This window comes from Apus apus, chromosome 4 (genome assembly GCF_020740795.1).
Source record: "Apus apus isolate bApuApu2 chromosome 4, bApuApu2.pri.cur, whole genome shotgun sequence".
In the NCBI taxonomy this organism is placed as follows: domain Eukaryota; kingdom Metazoa; phylum Chordata; class Aves; order Apodiformes; family Apodidae; genus Apus; species Apus apus.
This window is the reverse complement of record NC_067285.1, coordinates 31,581,604-31,597,582: the sequence shown is the minus strand read 5'-3', so window position 1 is coordinate 31,597,582 and position 15,979 is coordinate 31,581,604. Positions and strand designations below refer to the sequence as shown.

The following is a 15,979-nucleotide window of genomic DNA, read 5'->3' as shown; positions in this document are numbered from 1 at the left end:
GTTTTTTTACACGCTGCAAGATTTGTAGAGATTTAACACAGGTTTAGTGTCAAAACACCTTGTTTTTTATTTTCATATCCTTTTTGAATCAGGTTAAGCTGTAAACAATTCCTTTTTCAATCAAATACTGCCAGCTAGAATTACTTCCATTCATGCATCACTGAAAACAAAAAGGGTATTTTTTCCTTAAGTATAGATTTTTCTTTTTTAAACAATGTCACTTTATACAGAAACCAACAGCTAGATTCGATGCACCCTGATTAGTTATGTAAACAGATAACCCAAAAAAACCCAACTTGTCAACAGAACTAGTAAGTTGGTTCCTTCATAGAATGGAAATTAAAATCTCCTGACTTGAGGTTAACATGGTCAGGAGTGTAGAGTGTGGCACATAAATCCATCTAGGAGGTGTATAAATTGCACTGTATCTGAATTAACAAAGTTATGCATAATGAAATGCACAGTTTAAATTCATGCTAGAAATGAAGTGGCAGCCAAATGGCAACCATAACAGTTAGGTTCTGCACCATCATTTATGGCATTATAGATAACTATTACATATAGCATACTTTAAAACCCTGAAGGATTGTGTTACTTGAAACATTCTCCAGGCAGTCATTTGGTTTGAAACATTGGGAGAAAGACTAAAGAGCTTGTCATCTTAGACCAATTATGGTACCTGTAACTTTAATGAAGTAGATCAGATATGATGTGTATTTCACAGTAACAAAGTAGCTTTAATGCCTTTTCTCCAACAGTAGGATTGTGTTAGATGTTTCTGCCCTCAGATCACCATTGTCCTGGTGGTTTTCCCTTTTCTTAAGTTTGGGTAACTACATTGAGCACTTTTCCTGTTTTTTAACTATTCATCAGTCCTTTTAGTATATCTTCGGAGAGTTCCAGCAGTGGGAGTTCAGGGGATGGGATGTCCAGGGGGGGGAGGTTGGGTATTGGAATGTCCTTTGCCTTCCCAGCAGTTGTTGCAAACTTCTGCCAAGTTGCAGCTGAAGAAGCAGTTTCTGAATGTTGCTGCAGACCCCACAACTCTGACTTTTCAACAAAGTCAGCATCTACATCCAGCTCCTTGTCTACTGGAGATTTTTGGAGTCTAGCTCTTTCTGCTTTTAACTGCTTATTCTCTCTCCTTAATCTCTCATTTTCAGCTACAAGAAATTCTATGTGCCGTTTCAAATCTGCAATTTTGGTTGCCTGCTCTTCTATTATTGTTTTGTCATCTTTTGGAGTTTTACTCCCAATACATGCTTCCACTGGCTCCTTTTTCTTCTGAAGCAGAAATAATAGCGTATCCGGGTCCCTGTCAAAGACACCCTGAATATCCTGTGGATGTTTCTCTGTGGAAGGGCTGTATTTCTGAGTAATGGGAACCAGTATGTTTTGATCATCAGAGTCTTCAGCAGATGGCTTATAAGAAGTCTGAAGATGTGCAGCTATTTCCTTGTCAGCATTCTGCTGGGCTTTCAACTTTTCCTCCCTCTTTGCCCTTTTCCACCTCTCCTGGATGAGTAGTAACTGTTTCATGTGACTATCCCTTTGTAATTCCAGTGATAGCTGAGCCTGCATAAGAACAAGATAAAAAACTTTAATTGGTGATTCCCAATCCCACCTGAATATTCTTGCATGTCAAGTTACACACAAGTAAATATTTACATGAACAGCATCATAGAATGCCTGAGGGTGAGGGAGGAGCTTCTGTTATTCAGATACTAAATCCAACAAGTGCTCTCTGCTTGTACAGTGCAACAGATCCAGATACGTCACCCAAATTTAGCAAAACTACTGCTATGGTGAGGAGTGAGTTAACATATGGTTTGATTATTTTTAAATCACTGCCCAGGCTACAGTACCTCTGAGCGGTGGCACCAGGAATTTAAGTGACCAACACCAAGAAGGGATTCACTTGGCACCCACAGCCACACTTCAGCTACATCACACAAACTATGTGTGTGCTTCTATGGTGGTAACTATGTATATATATTAATAACATATAATTAATATATTAATAACACCCAACACAGAAAAAACTCACAGGAACCACCTGGGTAAGAGGCTACCATTTTTCTACGAGAATGATCCTTTGGAGGAAAACAGATGCCTGATCTCCAAGGGTTATTTGCTTTGATAATACTGACTAAACTCAAAGCCTGCTGCTATGAAAGTGCTGAGCAGTCTACACTACTACATTCACAGACAGATTTGTGCAATGACTAGGGAAAGGTGTAGGGCTGTTGTTCTAGAGACCCCCCAGTCAACATGAATAAAACCAAAATTACAGACTGCAAATGAGATGCTCAGCTTTGTGTCTCAGCAGAACAGCCCAAGTGCCTCCCAGCAAAACTTAAATATGAAACTAGTTTTATCACCTACTTGAAGATGCCCTGCAGACTAGAAACCATTGCTGGAGAACACTTAGATGGGTTAGTAGTTTGCTTGTCCCTGCTCCCTGTAAACTTGGAACAACTCTCAAGGAAAGCTAGCATCACTGCACTCCTAAAACTCCTGGTGAATTTGCAGTGGCTCAGAAAACTATGCAGAAGGTAATGCCCAAAAGAGATGTGACCAGTCAGGGCACAATTTGACACACAGGCACACAGCAGAGCTATGGCTGATTCTGGCATCTGCTGCACTTGGTTCTCACCTGCTCTGACTGGGTCAGCTTCATAGCGTCTGTAAGGTATGCTGCAAAAGAGGAAATGGATAAACACTTAAGACAGGGTAACAAAAACCTCAACATTTCCATAAAAGCTAAGAAAAGGCTTTAGACCTTTCATATTCTGAATCCCCACATAAAAGGAGCAGTCCAGAAGCACAGTAATTACCAAGTTACAGTGGCTGGAAACACCTGCTGTCTTCCTAAATTCTGAAAAAATTACTGTAAAATCATGTAATACGTGCTTACACCCCTCCTGTGGCATCCTCTTGGCTCAGGTTGTTCCAATTTGTTTTTCAGAGGACAGCAACCATTTCCAGAAAGATTCAGAACAACTCTCTTGTGAAGGGAAGAAACACAGCTAAGGACCAGACTTCTAACATACACACATCTTAATACAAGACATGGTAAGTAAAATCCTCTCACCCATGGCACACCAGTATTATGAATCCATGCTTTTTAGTTATATTCTTCATTAAGAGGTATAGTCCATAGTTTCCCACTTATTTCATCAGCTTCCCCTCCAACCCAGAAAACATGCTGGCTTGGAGACACAGGAGCACTTTAGGCATATGTTGCTAGGGCTAAAAATCACAAGGTATAAGAAAGTCTTAACCAAATTTGGAAGGATGCAAGATAATGACATAGAATCATCATCAGAAGAAAATAAAAATCCAATGCATTTCTGGGTTTTGTCTTGGTGTGTAAAGTAAAGAAAACCAAAAAGAAAAGCCTGCAACTTGGAATGTAAGCACTAACCCTCACTGCCCTGATTATTTATAAATACCAAAGAAAATATCTGTTTTTCTAGTATTTATGAATGGCAAGTGAGAATGCCTGGTATCTAGGTTATGATGTTTGGAGCAGCCACTTATTTTGTCTCCATCCAAGCCTTGTCACTGGAAATGTCCTACTTGTTGCACCAAATAAGACTGCCCCTTTCTTCTTCTGCCAAGCAGTTGCCTCACTCTCAGGCAGCTGACAGGCTCCAACACAAATAATTAGGCATGATTATTTAAATAGACAGGTAAATGAACAAAGTCTCACTCAGGACAGGCTGTCAATCACAATAAGCACAAGCAAAATAACAGTGTTTATTTTGAGTCAAGAACTGCCTTCATGGTGATAACCACCCAAACTGAAACAACTTTAGAAACATCTAACTTGATCTGCTCATACTAGAAAAAAGTGTCCAAAAGGGTGCTTGATCTGGACTGCAAAACAAATTCATGTTTTAAGAGTAAAAAAATTTTGCAAATAACTAGGTATTCTACTTCTATGAAGGATGCAAATCTAGAAACTGATTTTAAAATCTGGAATGTGACAAATACCTACTCACCAGCAGCTTTTTTGTGACAAGAAATTGCTTCTTCATATTTCCCTGCTGCCAACAAACGGTCTGCTTTTCTGCTCTGCTGATGAGCCTTGAAATAAGAAGAGCAGTACATCAACAAGGGTTAATGTTTTAAAATTAATCAGCACATCTCAGAAACCTGTATGATTCCAATTCTCCAGCTTTTAGGCTCAGACCTCCCACTCCCTTCTAAGCTTTAGAATTTGCTTTCTTCTTAATATTAACCTTACAAGAATCTGTACTATACAGGTAAGAACTCAAACTTTTTTAACACAGCAAAGATGGCATGTACACAACAAAATCCTTCTGAAGATGTTCCTCAGAAAGCCCATGTTCTCCTTTATAGGCAGGCATTTACTGTAGTCACATAAAAGACCTAAGAAGTTATGAGAATCTCTAAGTATTTAGGATCAATTTACCTGGCAGAATGCAAGATATTTGAATTGTGGTACAACTTGCAGCTGTTTTTACATTTTCTACTGCTCCATGCCCAAGAGGCTTTGCCTCTTGGGTGAAGAACTTGCAAAAAGATCCTGAGCTTTTTGTTTGCAGCTTACACCCATTAATGGAAGCAGCACAACCACAGCTCAAGATATCAAAGACATGTAGTTGCTGTACAACAGTTAGGTCTACACCAGTATTTGTAAGCCACTAATGTAAACCATTAAGGTAGACTAAGGATATCGCTGGCAGCAACTAATGCAAGTATTTGCATATGCTCAGTGAGAAACAGTATTGCATAACCAGCACTGCAACATTCATGAAAGCAAGTCCTTTTGTCATTACTACAAGACATTAATTTTATGGTCCTTCCTCCAAGACAAGCTGTGCAATGGGAAAGGCTTCAATCACCTTCAATTAACACAGACTATTAAGGACTGCTTCATTACATGTTGAGTCTGAAGTAAACAGACATCAGGTACCAGGCACTGACTCTGTGAAACAACACAAGACATTTAGGAATCTGAAGAAACTGTTTGTCTTTTTCTTTCCTTAAGGTTATTGTTTCTCAAGAAAGCCAAACCCAAAATCTGCCTCTGTAATTCTGTCTCTGACCCATACAAATTCTCTATTCCCACCTTCACCCACATCAAGGCATAGAACACATCAGACTTCTGCTGTTTGGTGAAGGTAAGTCACCGACTCACTTTAACCATGTTCCAGGATCAACACAAAAATAAGCACATTTGTCCATATCCTAAGAAGTTAGAACAGCTGGTTCCCTACAGGCCTTATGGAATTACACTTTTCTCTGTCTCCTGCAGCCTTGGTGGAAGCATTAAAGGTCAGGTAATCCAAACAGGACCGTAACATGATTCTATCAGGACTAACATGATACTTACACTAACATCCATTTAAAAAATAAGTTCCAAAATGCAGGTCAATTTCTTCGTCATCTTTGTCCTCCAAACTGACTTGTCACCTACAGTGTTACAGTAGGTTCAGTTTTCTACCAGTATTTTAACAGCTCTGATAGCACAGAAGAGAAAGACTCCTACAGAAAATGCTCTTTTGGCAACAGCTGTTTTTAAACAATCTCTAACAGTTATATCACTGCTTTTAGATATTTGGCTTTTCTAAAACTGATTTCATATGCTAATACAGCGTGTTCCTTAAAAAAACCCACAAATCATTGATTCTTCACAACAAATATTATGGTTATATTCTTCTTCCTCACCTTCATCCAATCCTCAGAGCATTGTCAGCATTCCCTGTTTCTTCTGCCCTGAGGTTAAATAATCTCAGAGGAGGAAGTGTTTTTCTATTGGAAAATCACCTGTTTTCTGGCCTTTTTCTACATACTCCTACAAATGACATATGCCAGAAAGATAAACTTATTTCCCACAGGAATGAACAAATAGTATGAGCTCATATAGAACCATCTTCTCCGTTATTCATGGCAGCTTATCCAGTAGCAAATCAGCTGTCATGGACATAAAAACTCCTGAGCTAGCTCCATGCAAAACAATTTTTCAATAACTTAGTATTGATACAGCTGCTTCTGCCAACTGCATGGACAGAACTAAAAAACCTGGGAGAGAGGAAACTTGGTAGCTAGAGACAGAAGAGCTAAGAAAGCAATTCAACAAGCCTCAGGCCTGGTTCCATTTATTGGTTTTTACATTTAAGAATTTTATTCTGATTGTTTTCAAAGGTTATTTTCATATGTTTTAAACTACCGGAGCATGATCTTACTGAAATCACTTAGGCACATTAAGACCATCTGAGGACAGTCAGCTGCTATTTGACTGAGCAATTAAATTATTTCCATTCTCAATTAACTCCCAGTGAAGCTGAGGGAGTCTGAAGAAGTTGGGCTAGACTCCTTTGATTACAAGATCAAAATGCCTTTCCTGCTGTTACATCCAAATATATATGTCAGGCCATCTTACTCTCATGCAGAGCAACAGATTTCCCCAGTGGAAACAACAGGAAGAGGACAGATACCAGCTTCAGCATAGCCTTCCTTGTGTGAGAAAGCTAGGTGTTATGCAGTCAGTCATGGCAGAGGAATTCCTTACTTTGTATGTTTTTCTGCCAGCTCAACAAGGAAGTATTTGCTCATTTATTCCACCCTGTGAGTGTTAGTTCCAGTTAGCTGTTTCTGGAAGAACCAAGGAATTTCTCCCATTTTCATGGTAGATTATTCATTGCCAGCAGTTTGAAGAAATTAGTGGTGCTGTTTCCTAGCAGCAAGTGATGAAGCTGCAGCACAAGTACTTGGATGCTTAGTAGCTGTGTATCATGGATAAACTTCTACATCTTGTCTGGCCTACTGGTTTATTCTTAGTGTTCAGTTACGCTTAACCACACAGCATCAAATCATAGCTTGCAAATCCATTTTGAACTCGGAGTGGCCTGTATCTCATTATAAAACTGGCAGTGGAAAAATTGCTCCTTTATCATAAAGCGAAAAAAATGGTTCTCAAGTTTATATCCAGTCTGCTGTCTTTTTAGAGGAAGGTGTTTACACCAATAATTCTGAAGCTGCTATGCAGGACTGCTTTGAATTTGGTCCTGCTGCTGTGACAATTACAGAAACAGCTGCCTGCAGTGGATTTATATAGCTCAGTTCTTTCCTCTTCCAGTTGCAGTGCTGGAAATAAATGTAGGATGTGGTGTAAGAATAGTTATAACTGATTAACAAGCTATGGAATTGAAGGGGGGAATCAGGCTGACAACCTCTTCCAGATGTCTCTCCCAGTCCAGACAAGCAGGAATACCCAGTAGGCAAATGCACAGGTGTAACAACTTGACTCTCCTAAGAGGAAGCAGGTGGGAGTGAAGGATGACCAAGCTAAAAAGCTTCCTCACCTTGCTACAACAGATTTGGTTGTTAAGGGATTTGTGCTTGCCTTACTGTGTTGCTTGAACCATTCTGGATCGACTACAGAAGCAGGTAAGCTAGACAGCTTTCCTCAAGCTTTCTAACTGCAGCTGAGATGTTAAGAGATGCATTTGTAAGTTTGTATTGCTTTTCCTGAGAAATGCTCCTACTTATTTTTTTTTGCCCAACTAACACAAATCCTTGAATATGTAATCTCTGAGCAACAGAATAAAAAAATAATCAAACAACCTCTAAAACAGCCATGCAGGTCTCTTTGCCTAGACCTTTCTTTAGTAGGCCAAAAATTAACGCTCAGCTTATTTTTTTCCCAATATAAACCAGTCAGTGCTGTGACTGCAGCCTGCCAGAAATGAAGCCAACCAGGCCCATTTGCCAGATCTCTTTCTATTCCCTGAAAATAAAAAATAAATATATAAATGCTAGTTTTCTTGCTAGAAGCAGTGCTCCATTACAGCTTAAAGGTTTACCACCATGTGATCCTAGCTTAGGTTGGGGAATAAAAAACCAAAACAGCTGTTTTCCCATATGATTCCACTTGATAGCTATTATAGATGGTACCAGGAAAAAATCTGCTTGATCCTACAATATTTTTTAAAGGTAAAATTAGTACTACTCATTTTCAAATAGGGTAAGTCTACTACCTTCTCCTAAGAGCAGTAATTTGCAGCAGTCCTGTAGCTGAGACAGCCTCGTGTATGTTTTGTTTTCCTTTGTTCCCTAATGGGAACAGCTCTTCACTGGACAAAGCCTTGCACAAGGTATTAAGCTTACAGCCTTCCTTGTTCATAGTAAGGGACTCTAGAAAGTGATATATTTTAATATGATTAGGAAGCACAGATTACACTGCCTTACTTACTAACGAAGCTGGGAAACTCCAGCTGCTAAAATGATGGGGCCTGAGGAAAGCTAACTGCATAGCTGTTCTAATGTAGCACTTTGTAAATGTTTTAAGTGAAACCACTGTTTGCTGCTAACATCATCTGTTTTACGCTATGGACTGTGGATACCAGTTATCTTTGCCAGAAAAGATCAATACCTATGTTCTCTTACTGCTGGAAGCAATGATGAAGGTTATTTCTTTTTTTTTTTTTTTTTTTGAGAGAGAAATGAGGGATGCATTTAGAGATTTGTTTCCTTAAGAATGAAGGCTGTTTTTCTAAGAATGTATTTTGGAGAAAGGAAGAGTTAGAAAGTGCACATTCAGTTGCTTCCATATTGTACAGAAGAGTGCAAAGTGTCTCCTGTGTGGATGTTTACAACAGCAGGCCACAAAGGGTGGGATGAGGGGGTGCTCCAGTGTTCCCCCTCGCCCACAAACACCGTGTCAGTGCTTATACCTAGAGAAGTCTCCTTCAAAGCCATTCTTATCAGGAAATAGTGAACTTAGAAAGGTTTGAATGTGTATGTCTGCATATGCATTGAAAAAGTGGAATAAAGAGAGAATGCAACTAGAAAACTTGACCTGAGAGGTTCAAGAGTAAACTATGGCCATCCATATTTTTTTTAATTAAAAAAACCAAAGTACAATAACGATGAATAAAACTCAGGTGACTATGGAAAAAGCTTGTATTTCCAGGCAGTTACACTCAAAGCTAGTATAACAGAGTTGTACTGTAACTTATGCTAAATAACGCAAATATACTTACCACTAAGTCTAAAGAAAAAGTAATGTTGTAGCTTTATCCACAGAAGCAAGACCCCTTAAAAATACTCCTTATATAGATAGAGTTGGCTGAAGAAGAAACAAAAAATGGCAGAAGCAATTGTGGCTGCTCAACCAAAACCACTAGCCACATGAGAGCTCAATTTTCTGTCACAAGTACTCAGCAAGGCTGACAAAACAATTACTCAACTGTACATGAGAGGTTAATGTGACTATAGAGCAAAATAAGTACATGAAACACTCATGAGAATGTATTCTCAGTAGTAACAGGCTCCTCACTCACTTTGTATTGAGCTGTGAAGATACTGAAGTTCAACTTGCTTGTAAGGAATAGTATTAGAATTTAAATATATGAGCAGACATGGTCATGTAGCCAACGAACATTAATTCACTCATTAGCTCTAATTGACTATGCCTGTGTTCCCAACCTATTCCAAAGTTGATATAAAATGGTTGATCTCAGTTCATCACCATGCAAATGCAATTGAAAGATCTGGAATGAAACCAAACTGCATTCACTGCTCAGGTGAGGTTGAGTCTTCAGAACTCATGGCTGCAACTCTTTCCCTGATCACCTGCAACTTCATTAAGGTGTGGTATTCTTTTACCTATCACATAGTCAAATCAACCTCATTCTCTTCCTTTTCATTTAGTATGATAAAAGCACTAAATGCTTCAACTTGCTTGTCAGAGCCATTTTGTTTATGCATACCTACAGTTCTCAGCTGCTTTGGAAACGTGTTTCTTGTCCCCAAATATATTGCTGCAGCTGGTACCACACAGTCTTGCTAACTGAAGGTTATAAGCTAAATGAGAGCAGTTCCACTGCCCTGACAATAAACAAAAACAATCTGGGCTCCTATATGTAGGCCTAAACCACATGACTCAAGCTGTTACAGTAACTGAGCTACCCCTCAGCAGGGACAACTGACTCATCACAACAAATGGTCCAGTAAACAAACTATTCCAGGAGCAACAATTTCAAGGAAGTGGGGCAGAAAGGTTTCAGCCATGACCTCAATCTGCTGCCTCCCCACGCATCTGAGACAGCTTCATCTGGGTCTGTAAACTGTTAGGCACACTCACTCAGAGCTGAGCTGCACGGCTTGACAACGTGCACGTCACGCCAGGGTGAGGCAGCAGAAAGTCACTGCTGGTAGGTACCCAAAAAGCACAAACACCAGGGAGGAAATAATGCTTCTGTCAACCACCAGGAACTTAGCTAATTATGTTGCTGACTGAGAGCCACTGCAAGTTGTTAGATATGCAACACAGAGCAGTTTTGTGCTGGACTTTAGTAGTAGTTATATGACTGAATACAACATTGGTGATCTGGCTATTCAGCTGAGGGTCTGATCACCTCCAGGCACTTCACTCAGGCAGATGTGCTGCTGCCTCTGTGGGTTCACACCTTATGTTTCCCTTAGCTGAAATGAAAGGCCCCACAGAGATCATGTTGTTACTGAGAAAACCTAGACAAGGTTTCCACCACTGTGGTAAAAACAGACTTTGAATTAGGCATGTTTATATAATGATACTTCCACTTTTATTACCTAAAAGCTTGTTTTCTCAAGTTTGAGTTCAGAACTGAGTCCATCTGCCTCTCTCTTTTTTCATTTTAGATTGGAAGAGCAAGTATAGCAGCTTTCAGGTCAAGCTTTATTAAAAAAAAAAAATAATTAAAAATTTGAGTCAGTGGATGTTTCTGTAGATTAACATAATATTCTTGTTTTTCCAATCAAAATAACAGAGGTGTAGGCTCACGTTAAGTCTCAGACAAATTGGCCCACATGGATTAAATCCTTTGGTGTCTGGTAAACTTTCACAGGTGCTTTCTATTTTCATCTCCTGCTCTACCACATTGCATATTTATTCTGCTTGGTATTTTGCCCTCATGTGGATGTAGCATTTACCTCACTTCTAAACCATTTCTTATGGATTGGCTTGCACTGGAATGGTTGCTACCAATGGCTGACAGCATTAATATTAAAAGCTTCCATTATATGATATTCTTGCAATATAGAGTTTATTGTGTATTCTCATCCAGCCACTGGGCTGTGGTTTCTGTTTTCCACTGAAACACCAGCTCTTCCCCTGCACTCTGTGAAACTTATAGGCAGTAGATATTCACCAGACTTTGCATTCTATTTTAATAAAAGCCTTATAAAGTGCTATTACCTTGTAGGCAGAATATAAGGCAGAGGTGATGTAGCTCCTTAGCAAATATTCTATAGGGAGATACTGAGGTATTAAAGTAGAATCTGCAGACTTATGAAGTCCTGGGTGTCAAGACTCTGTTCAACCGGCAAGTTTTCTTTTTGGTCTCTTCTTGAAGTTTATATTATTTGCCCCATTTTTACTGTGCTACTTTCAAGCTTCTGATGGTCAGCAACGTGCTGTTGTGCTTCTTAACCAATACCTAAGGTTAAAATTTTTGCTGGATGTAAGATGAGAATTCTTTGCCTAAACCAGGTGGCAGCAGGAATTGCCCCTACAGTAGGTAGCCCAGAGAAACTCTTAACTGCTTTTTTTTTTTTTTTTAGAGTGTCTTTTCTTATGAGACTTATCTTCATGATTTTGCAGTAAAAGTTTTAATCTGTTAAAGAATTTTGAAATGTCTTAGTTTCTGGCAGTGGATTATGTTTGAAACAAGTTCAGCTGGTGTAGGTATCTGCCATATGGTTGTCTGCAGGTGCACAGGCTGCACTTACTCCATATCAGTTTTAGGTTCCTCAGCATGACCTAAATATTTTATTTGTAGGGTTGAAGAATTGGCTTCTTTAATAGTAAAAGAATCATGGCTTTAACCCATCCTTTCAAGAGCAGATGATGTTTCTTATCTGCAAAGCACACGGTTCACTAAGCAGGGAGAGGAAAGGAGGGTAAAGGGCAAGAAGAACAAAAAAAAAAAAAAAAAGTCAAAATGAATGCTTAAATATCAGAGCTGCCCCAAAACACTTTCCCGTGGCTCTAACAACTCAGAGGATGGCAACAGATTTTTGAAAAGTTGTTTCCACTTAGACCTAAATGAAGCCACTGGATACAATGAATACCTTGAGGACAGCTCAGGGGAAAAATCAAATCAACAGTTAGTATTGTAGCAGAAGCCCTAGAAAGGTTAAAAGAAGGAAAGATGGGGTTAGACTCGGCATGATTGTTAAGTGTGCAACAACAGCACAGAAGGTATATATAAAAAAATAAATTATTAGGAAAAATAAGGGAGGGGGAGGTGTCTGAAGAGCTAAAGCCCAAATTCTGAAAAGATAGTCTATTTCTCATTGAAATCAATAGACCTGAAGGTCAACTTCCTTTAAAGAAAAACATTGTGGTTATGGATTTTTTGTTTAAAAGCAAATCAGTATTTGTCTAGTGCCACCTACAGAAGTAAATCAGTGAACTAGGGAAAACAAAATATAACTAAATTTAAGAAAAAGAAATATCATTGATAGCTTAAAGCATGAAATAGGACCCAGATGCATAAAAATGTTATTTTGAGAGAAATTTATCTTTCAGAAGGTAGAAACAGAATGTAAGTGAGGTTAGCAGAATACAACAAGGTATGGCATGCCACCTATAATTAGGAAAACTAAGAAAATAGTCAAATGTATAACCAATAACTGAAATTAAAACCCATCAACACAAGCGGTTAAGTGCAGTCGGTGTGTTACATGTTGCCAGAGAAATTGAGACATTAGGATACAAAATTACTAAGGATTTTTTTTTTTTGTCAGATCAGCATCCCATGAAAACCAGAAGAGTATTCATGCTTCCCAGTAGCTAAGGCTAAATGCTCAAATACAGCACTAATGAACAAGTTTTACTGGGGGAAAAAAAAAAATAATTAAAAAAAAGTCCAAGACCTATAGCAAATTCTAATGAAACGCCTTAAATAAAGAAAAACCAATTTCATATAAATAGCAAGCCATGATATGCAGGAAGAAGGAAAATGTCTTGTACTGAAGTAATTGACAGCAGATTAGTCAGCCTATTCCCCTCCTCTCTGATGTTTTGTCATCTTTCAAAAAAGTTGTGCTTTTCCAATCCACAAGAACTAGACTTCCTAAATATGAGGTTTATAGGAGAAGCAAGTGAAACACATATGACACCAGAGAGCATCAAAAACTTAATTTAACATTCTTACATTGGAGGGTGGCACCTTCCCTATGTGTTGTTGCAAATCTGAAACTCAGCTGCAGAGAGGAACTTTGAATAGAAGAGCTTTGCAAAACCAATTGATTCTGTTCATGTCATTGTAAAAATGTAGGCATGTTCTAACCATGGTACTGTACCCATTCAAGCTCTAGTTATGACGAGTTTTCACGGTGCTTGACACAACCTGAAAAGACAGGTAATTTTTCTATATAATGTGGCTCATGACTATATTGTGCAGCAGTTTCCAAACATTATATGTCTTTTGGGATACTCCTTAAAAGGGAATAGGAATATATGAGCAGGCAGCATGATAATTTTCAGTACAAAACTATATAAAGCAACTTTTTTCCTGTTTTTTTGCAGAAGTGTCTTGATCTTATTGTTAGCCTGGTGCTAGACAGGTGTGGTGACTGCATATTCCTGTTGTGGTCAGAGGACCATCAACCAGGCTGTAGTCAAATTCTTGTCCCTCCTTAGTACATGGTCTCAGTACTGATTAGTGACCCCTGCACTGCCACAAAGATGCCACTTTCAGTCATTTACTAGTGAATATTAAATTGTAATTTCCTCATTAGAAGTTTATACACTAGATACACTTTTAAAAATGCTTTTATGGTGTCTGTGAAATAGGTGTAGTTTGTCCCTCCTGCATTACCATGCTACAAGTTTGTCTGACTTTAATCCCATCATATCAACAAGTTACAAGAGCTTTCTACTTCCTGCTGTCCCCTATTCCAATCAGGCTTCCAGCATACAGAGTAAGAAGTCTGAGACAGCGTGATGCAGACATCCCCAGAGTGGTTCTGCACCATCAGTTCAGACCAAAATAACCAATCTTCCTGCTACACTGACATCCCTAATTCCATGGGTGGTTGACAGTGCCAATTTTACAAGCCTTTCTGCAACTAGGGAGAGCAAGCCAGAAATACCTGTGAGTGACTTGTGTATGGAACAGGCAAGGGTTTGCCAGGGCTGACACAAAGCAAACAAGCTTTGATTAAAAACTAAACTGACACAAGTCTCTGAGGTTTGCATGGCAATGTCTAAACAGTTTCTGGATCAAACTCATTCCTGGAAGCACGACAGCTGTATTCCTGGTGTGCTGTTCCTGGCTAATTGGACTGCTGGACCAAAGCTAGTTTTCTAAGGGATTTGAGGCACAGTCAAGATACAGCTTTGGTAAAACCCACAAGGCAGCAGAAAACTAATTGTTCTTGACCCTAGATCTTGTCTATGTGACAGAAAAGTAACAATTTAGGCTGTTTAAAATCTGATCAGCTTTTGTGAAGGCACATTTTTTCAGATATCTGTGTTTCAGTTAAAGTTCCTTAGCGATTTAATCAGAGTAATTACCGATTTAAGATTTTTGAAGCACCTCACCTTCTGCAATTAAAAGCAGCACCTAGCCAGTAAGGGGCCGCTGAGAAGTCTCTCAGACACTTAAAACTCATAGATACGGCCTGTGTCATCTAAACGTTTCCTGCCAGAACTTCCCTTGCCCCTTCTGCGTGCAGCTTAGGCCGGACTGACGACCCCCCTCCCCTTCCCCCCAAGCTAAACGTGCCGCTGCGCCCTCCCCGTGCCCCGGGGCCCTCTGGGGCCCTCCCCTCCAGCCGCGGGGCCGGGCAGCGGGGCCCGGCCACCTCACCCCTCAGAAACCGCCTCAAGTCCGGGTCCCAAGTCCCTTCCAGGAGGGCAGGCCCTGGCACCAGCCCCGAACAGGTGCTGAGGGGGGAGAGGGCCTTACTGCCCGTTCCGGCCGCGCTCTCCGCCCGGTCTCCCGGCGGCAGGAGGGCAGGGCTGTCACCCCCTCCCGCCGCCGCCTGAGAGGAGCGGCGGACAGGACCCCCCCCCCCCGCCCCGCCCCGCCGCGGCCGCGCGCTCACCAGGTTGAGGGGCCCCTCCATCACTTCCATGGGCAGCGGGGGCTGCGGGCACATGGGCACGGAGGCGGCCTGCTCCCGGGGCCCAGGCCCCCGCCCGGCCCGGCTGCCGCCGCCGCTCCCGCCGGGCTGTAAACACGGCGGCCGCTTCCGCCCGGCCCGGCCCGGGCGGCGCCTCGCGAGAGACGGCGGCTCGCGCGAGACTCCCTCCGGCCAACCGCCCTTCCCGCCTCGCGCCGCCCCTCCGGCCAACCGCCCTTCCCGCCTCGCGCCGCCGGGGCCGGGGCTGCTGTGAGGAAACGAGGCTCTCGCAGGGCCGGTGCCGTGGTCACCCTCCGGTAGGAGAGGCAGCCAGGAGCCCCCTTCCGCGGCCGAGGTGCAAAGGCAGGCCCTGCCCTGGAAGGGCTGGTGCTGTCGCCAGGGGCGTTATCCCTCCCGCACGACGGGCTCCGGGCCGGTGTTCCGGCCCTGGGCACTGAGGCGGTCAGCAGGGCGGCTGGTGCAGCTTGTCTCCGTGATGGGGAGAAGAAACAGCTCTTCGTGGCTGTTCGTCGCAGGAGTTGCAGTGTGTGAAAGCAGGTGGCAAAGACAGGGGTTACCCAAATTGCCGCATCACCATGTGTGTGCTAACAAGGTAGTGGTATTAATTATTCAGAATGAACCTGACTGAGAAAGATCAGGGCACTGGACAGCAAATAAGCTGACCAGCTAACTTAGTGTTTTATGCAGACTATAGCGGAGGAAATGGCCATAAAGGGATTGTGTGTAACTTTCTTAGGTGGGACTAAGGATGGCATGAGTTCATAGGAGCTTGGCAGTAATAGACTGAAAGGGGAACAAAGACAAGAAAAGAGAGGAGAGAGAAGAGCATAGAAAGCAGCGGGGAAGGTGAGACACCTAGAAAACAAGA

General features: G+C 41.3%; 1 protein-coding gene across 1 annotated transcript; it reads right to left on the bottom strand.

Moving 5' to 3' along the window:
- Positions 1–42: 42 nt before the first annotated feature.
- On the bottom strand, positions 43–15,238 carry NRBF2 (nuclear receptor binding factor 2). The gene is made up of 4 exons (XM_051619978.1): positions 15,073–15,238; positions 4,008–4,092; positions 2,657–2,697; positions 43–1,575 (listed from the first exon to the last, which is right to left on the bottom strand). The coding sequence occupies exons 1-4, from the start codon at positions 15,124–15,126 to the stop codon at positions 859–861; spliced, it is 897 nt and encodes a 298-aa protein (XP_051475938.1). The 5' UTR covers positions 15,127–15,238; the 3' UTR covers positions 43–858.
- Between the last annotated feature and the right edge of the window lie 741 nt (positions 15,239–15,979).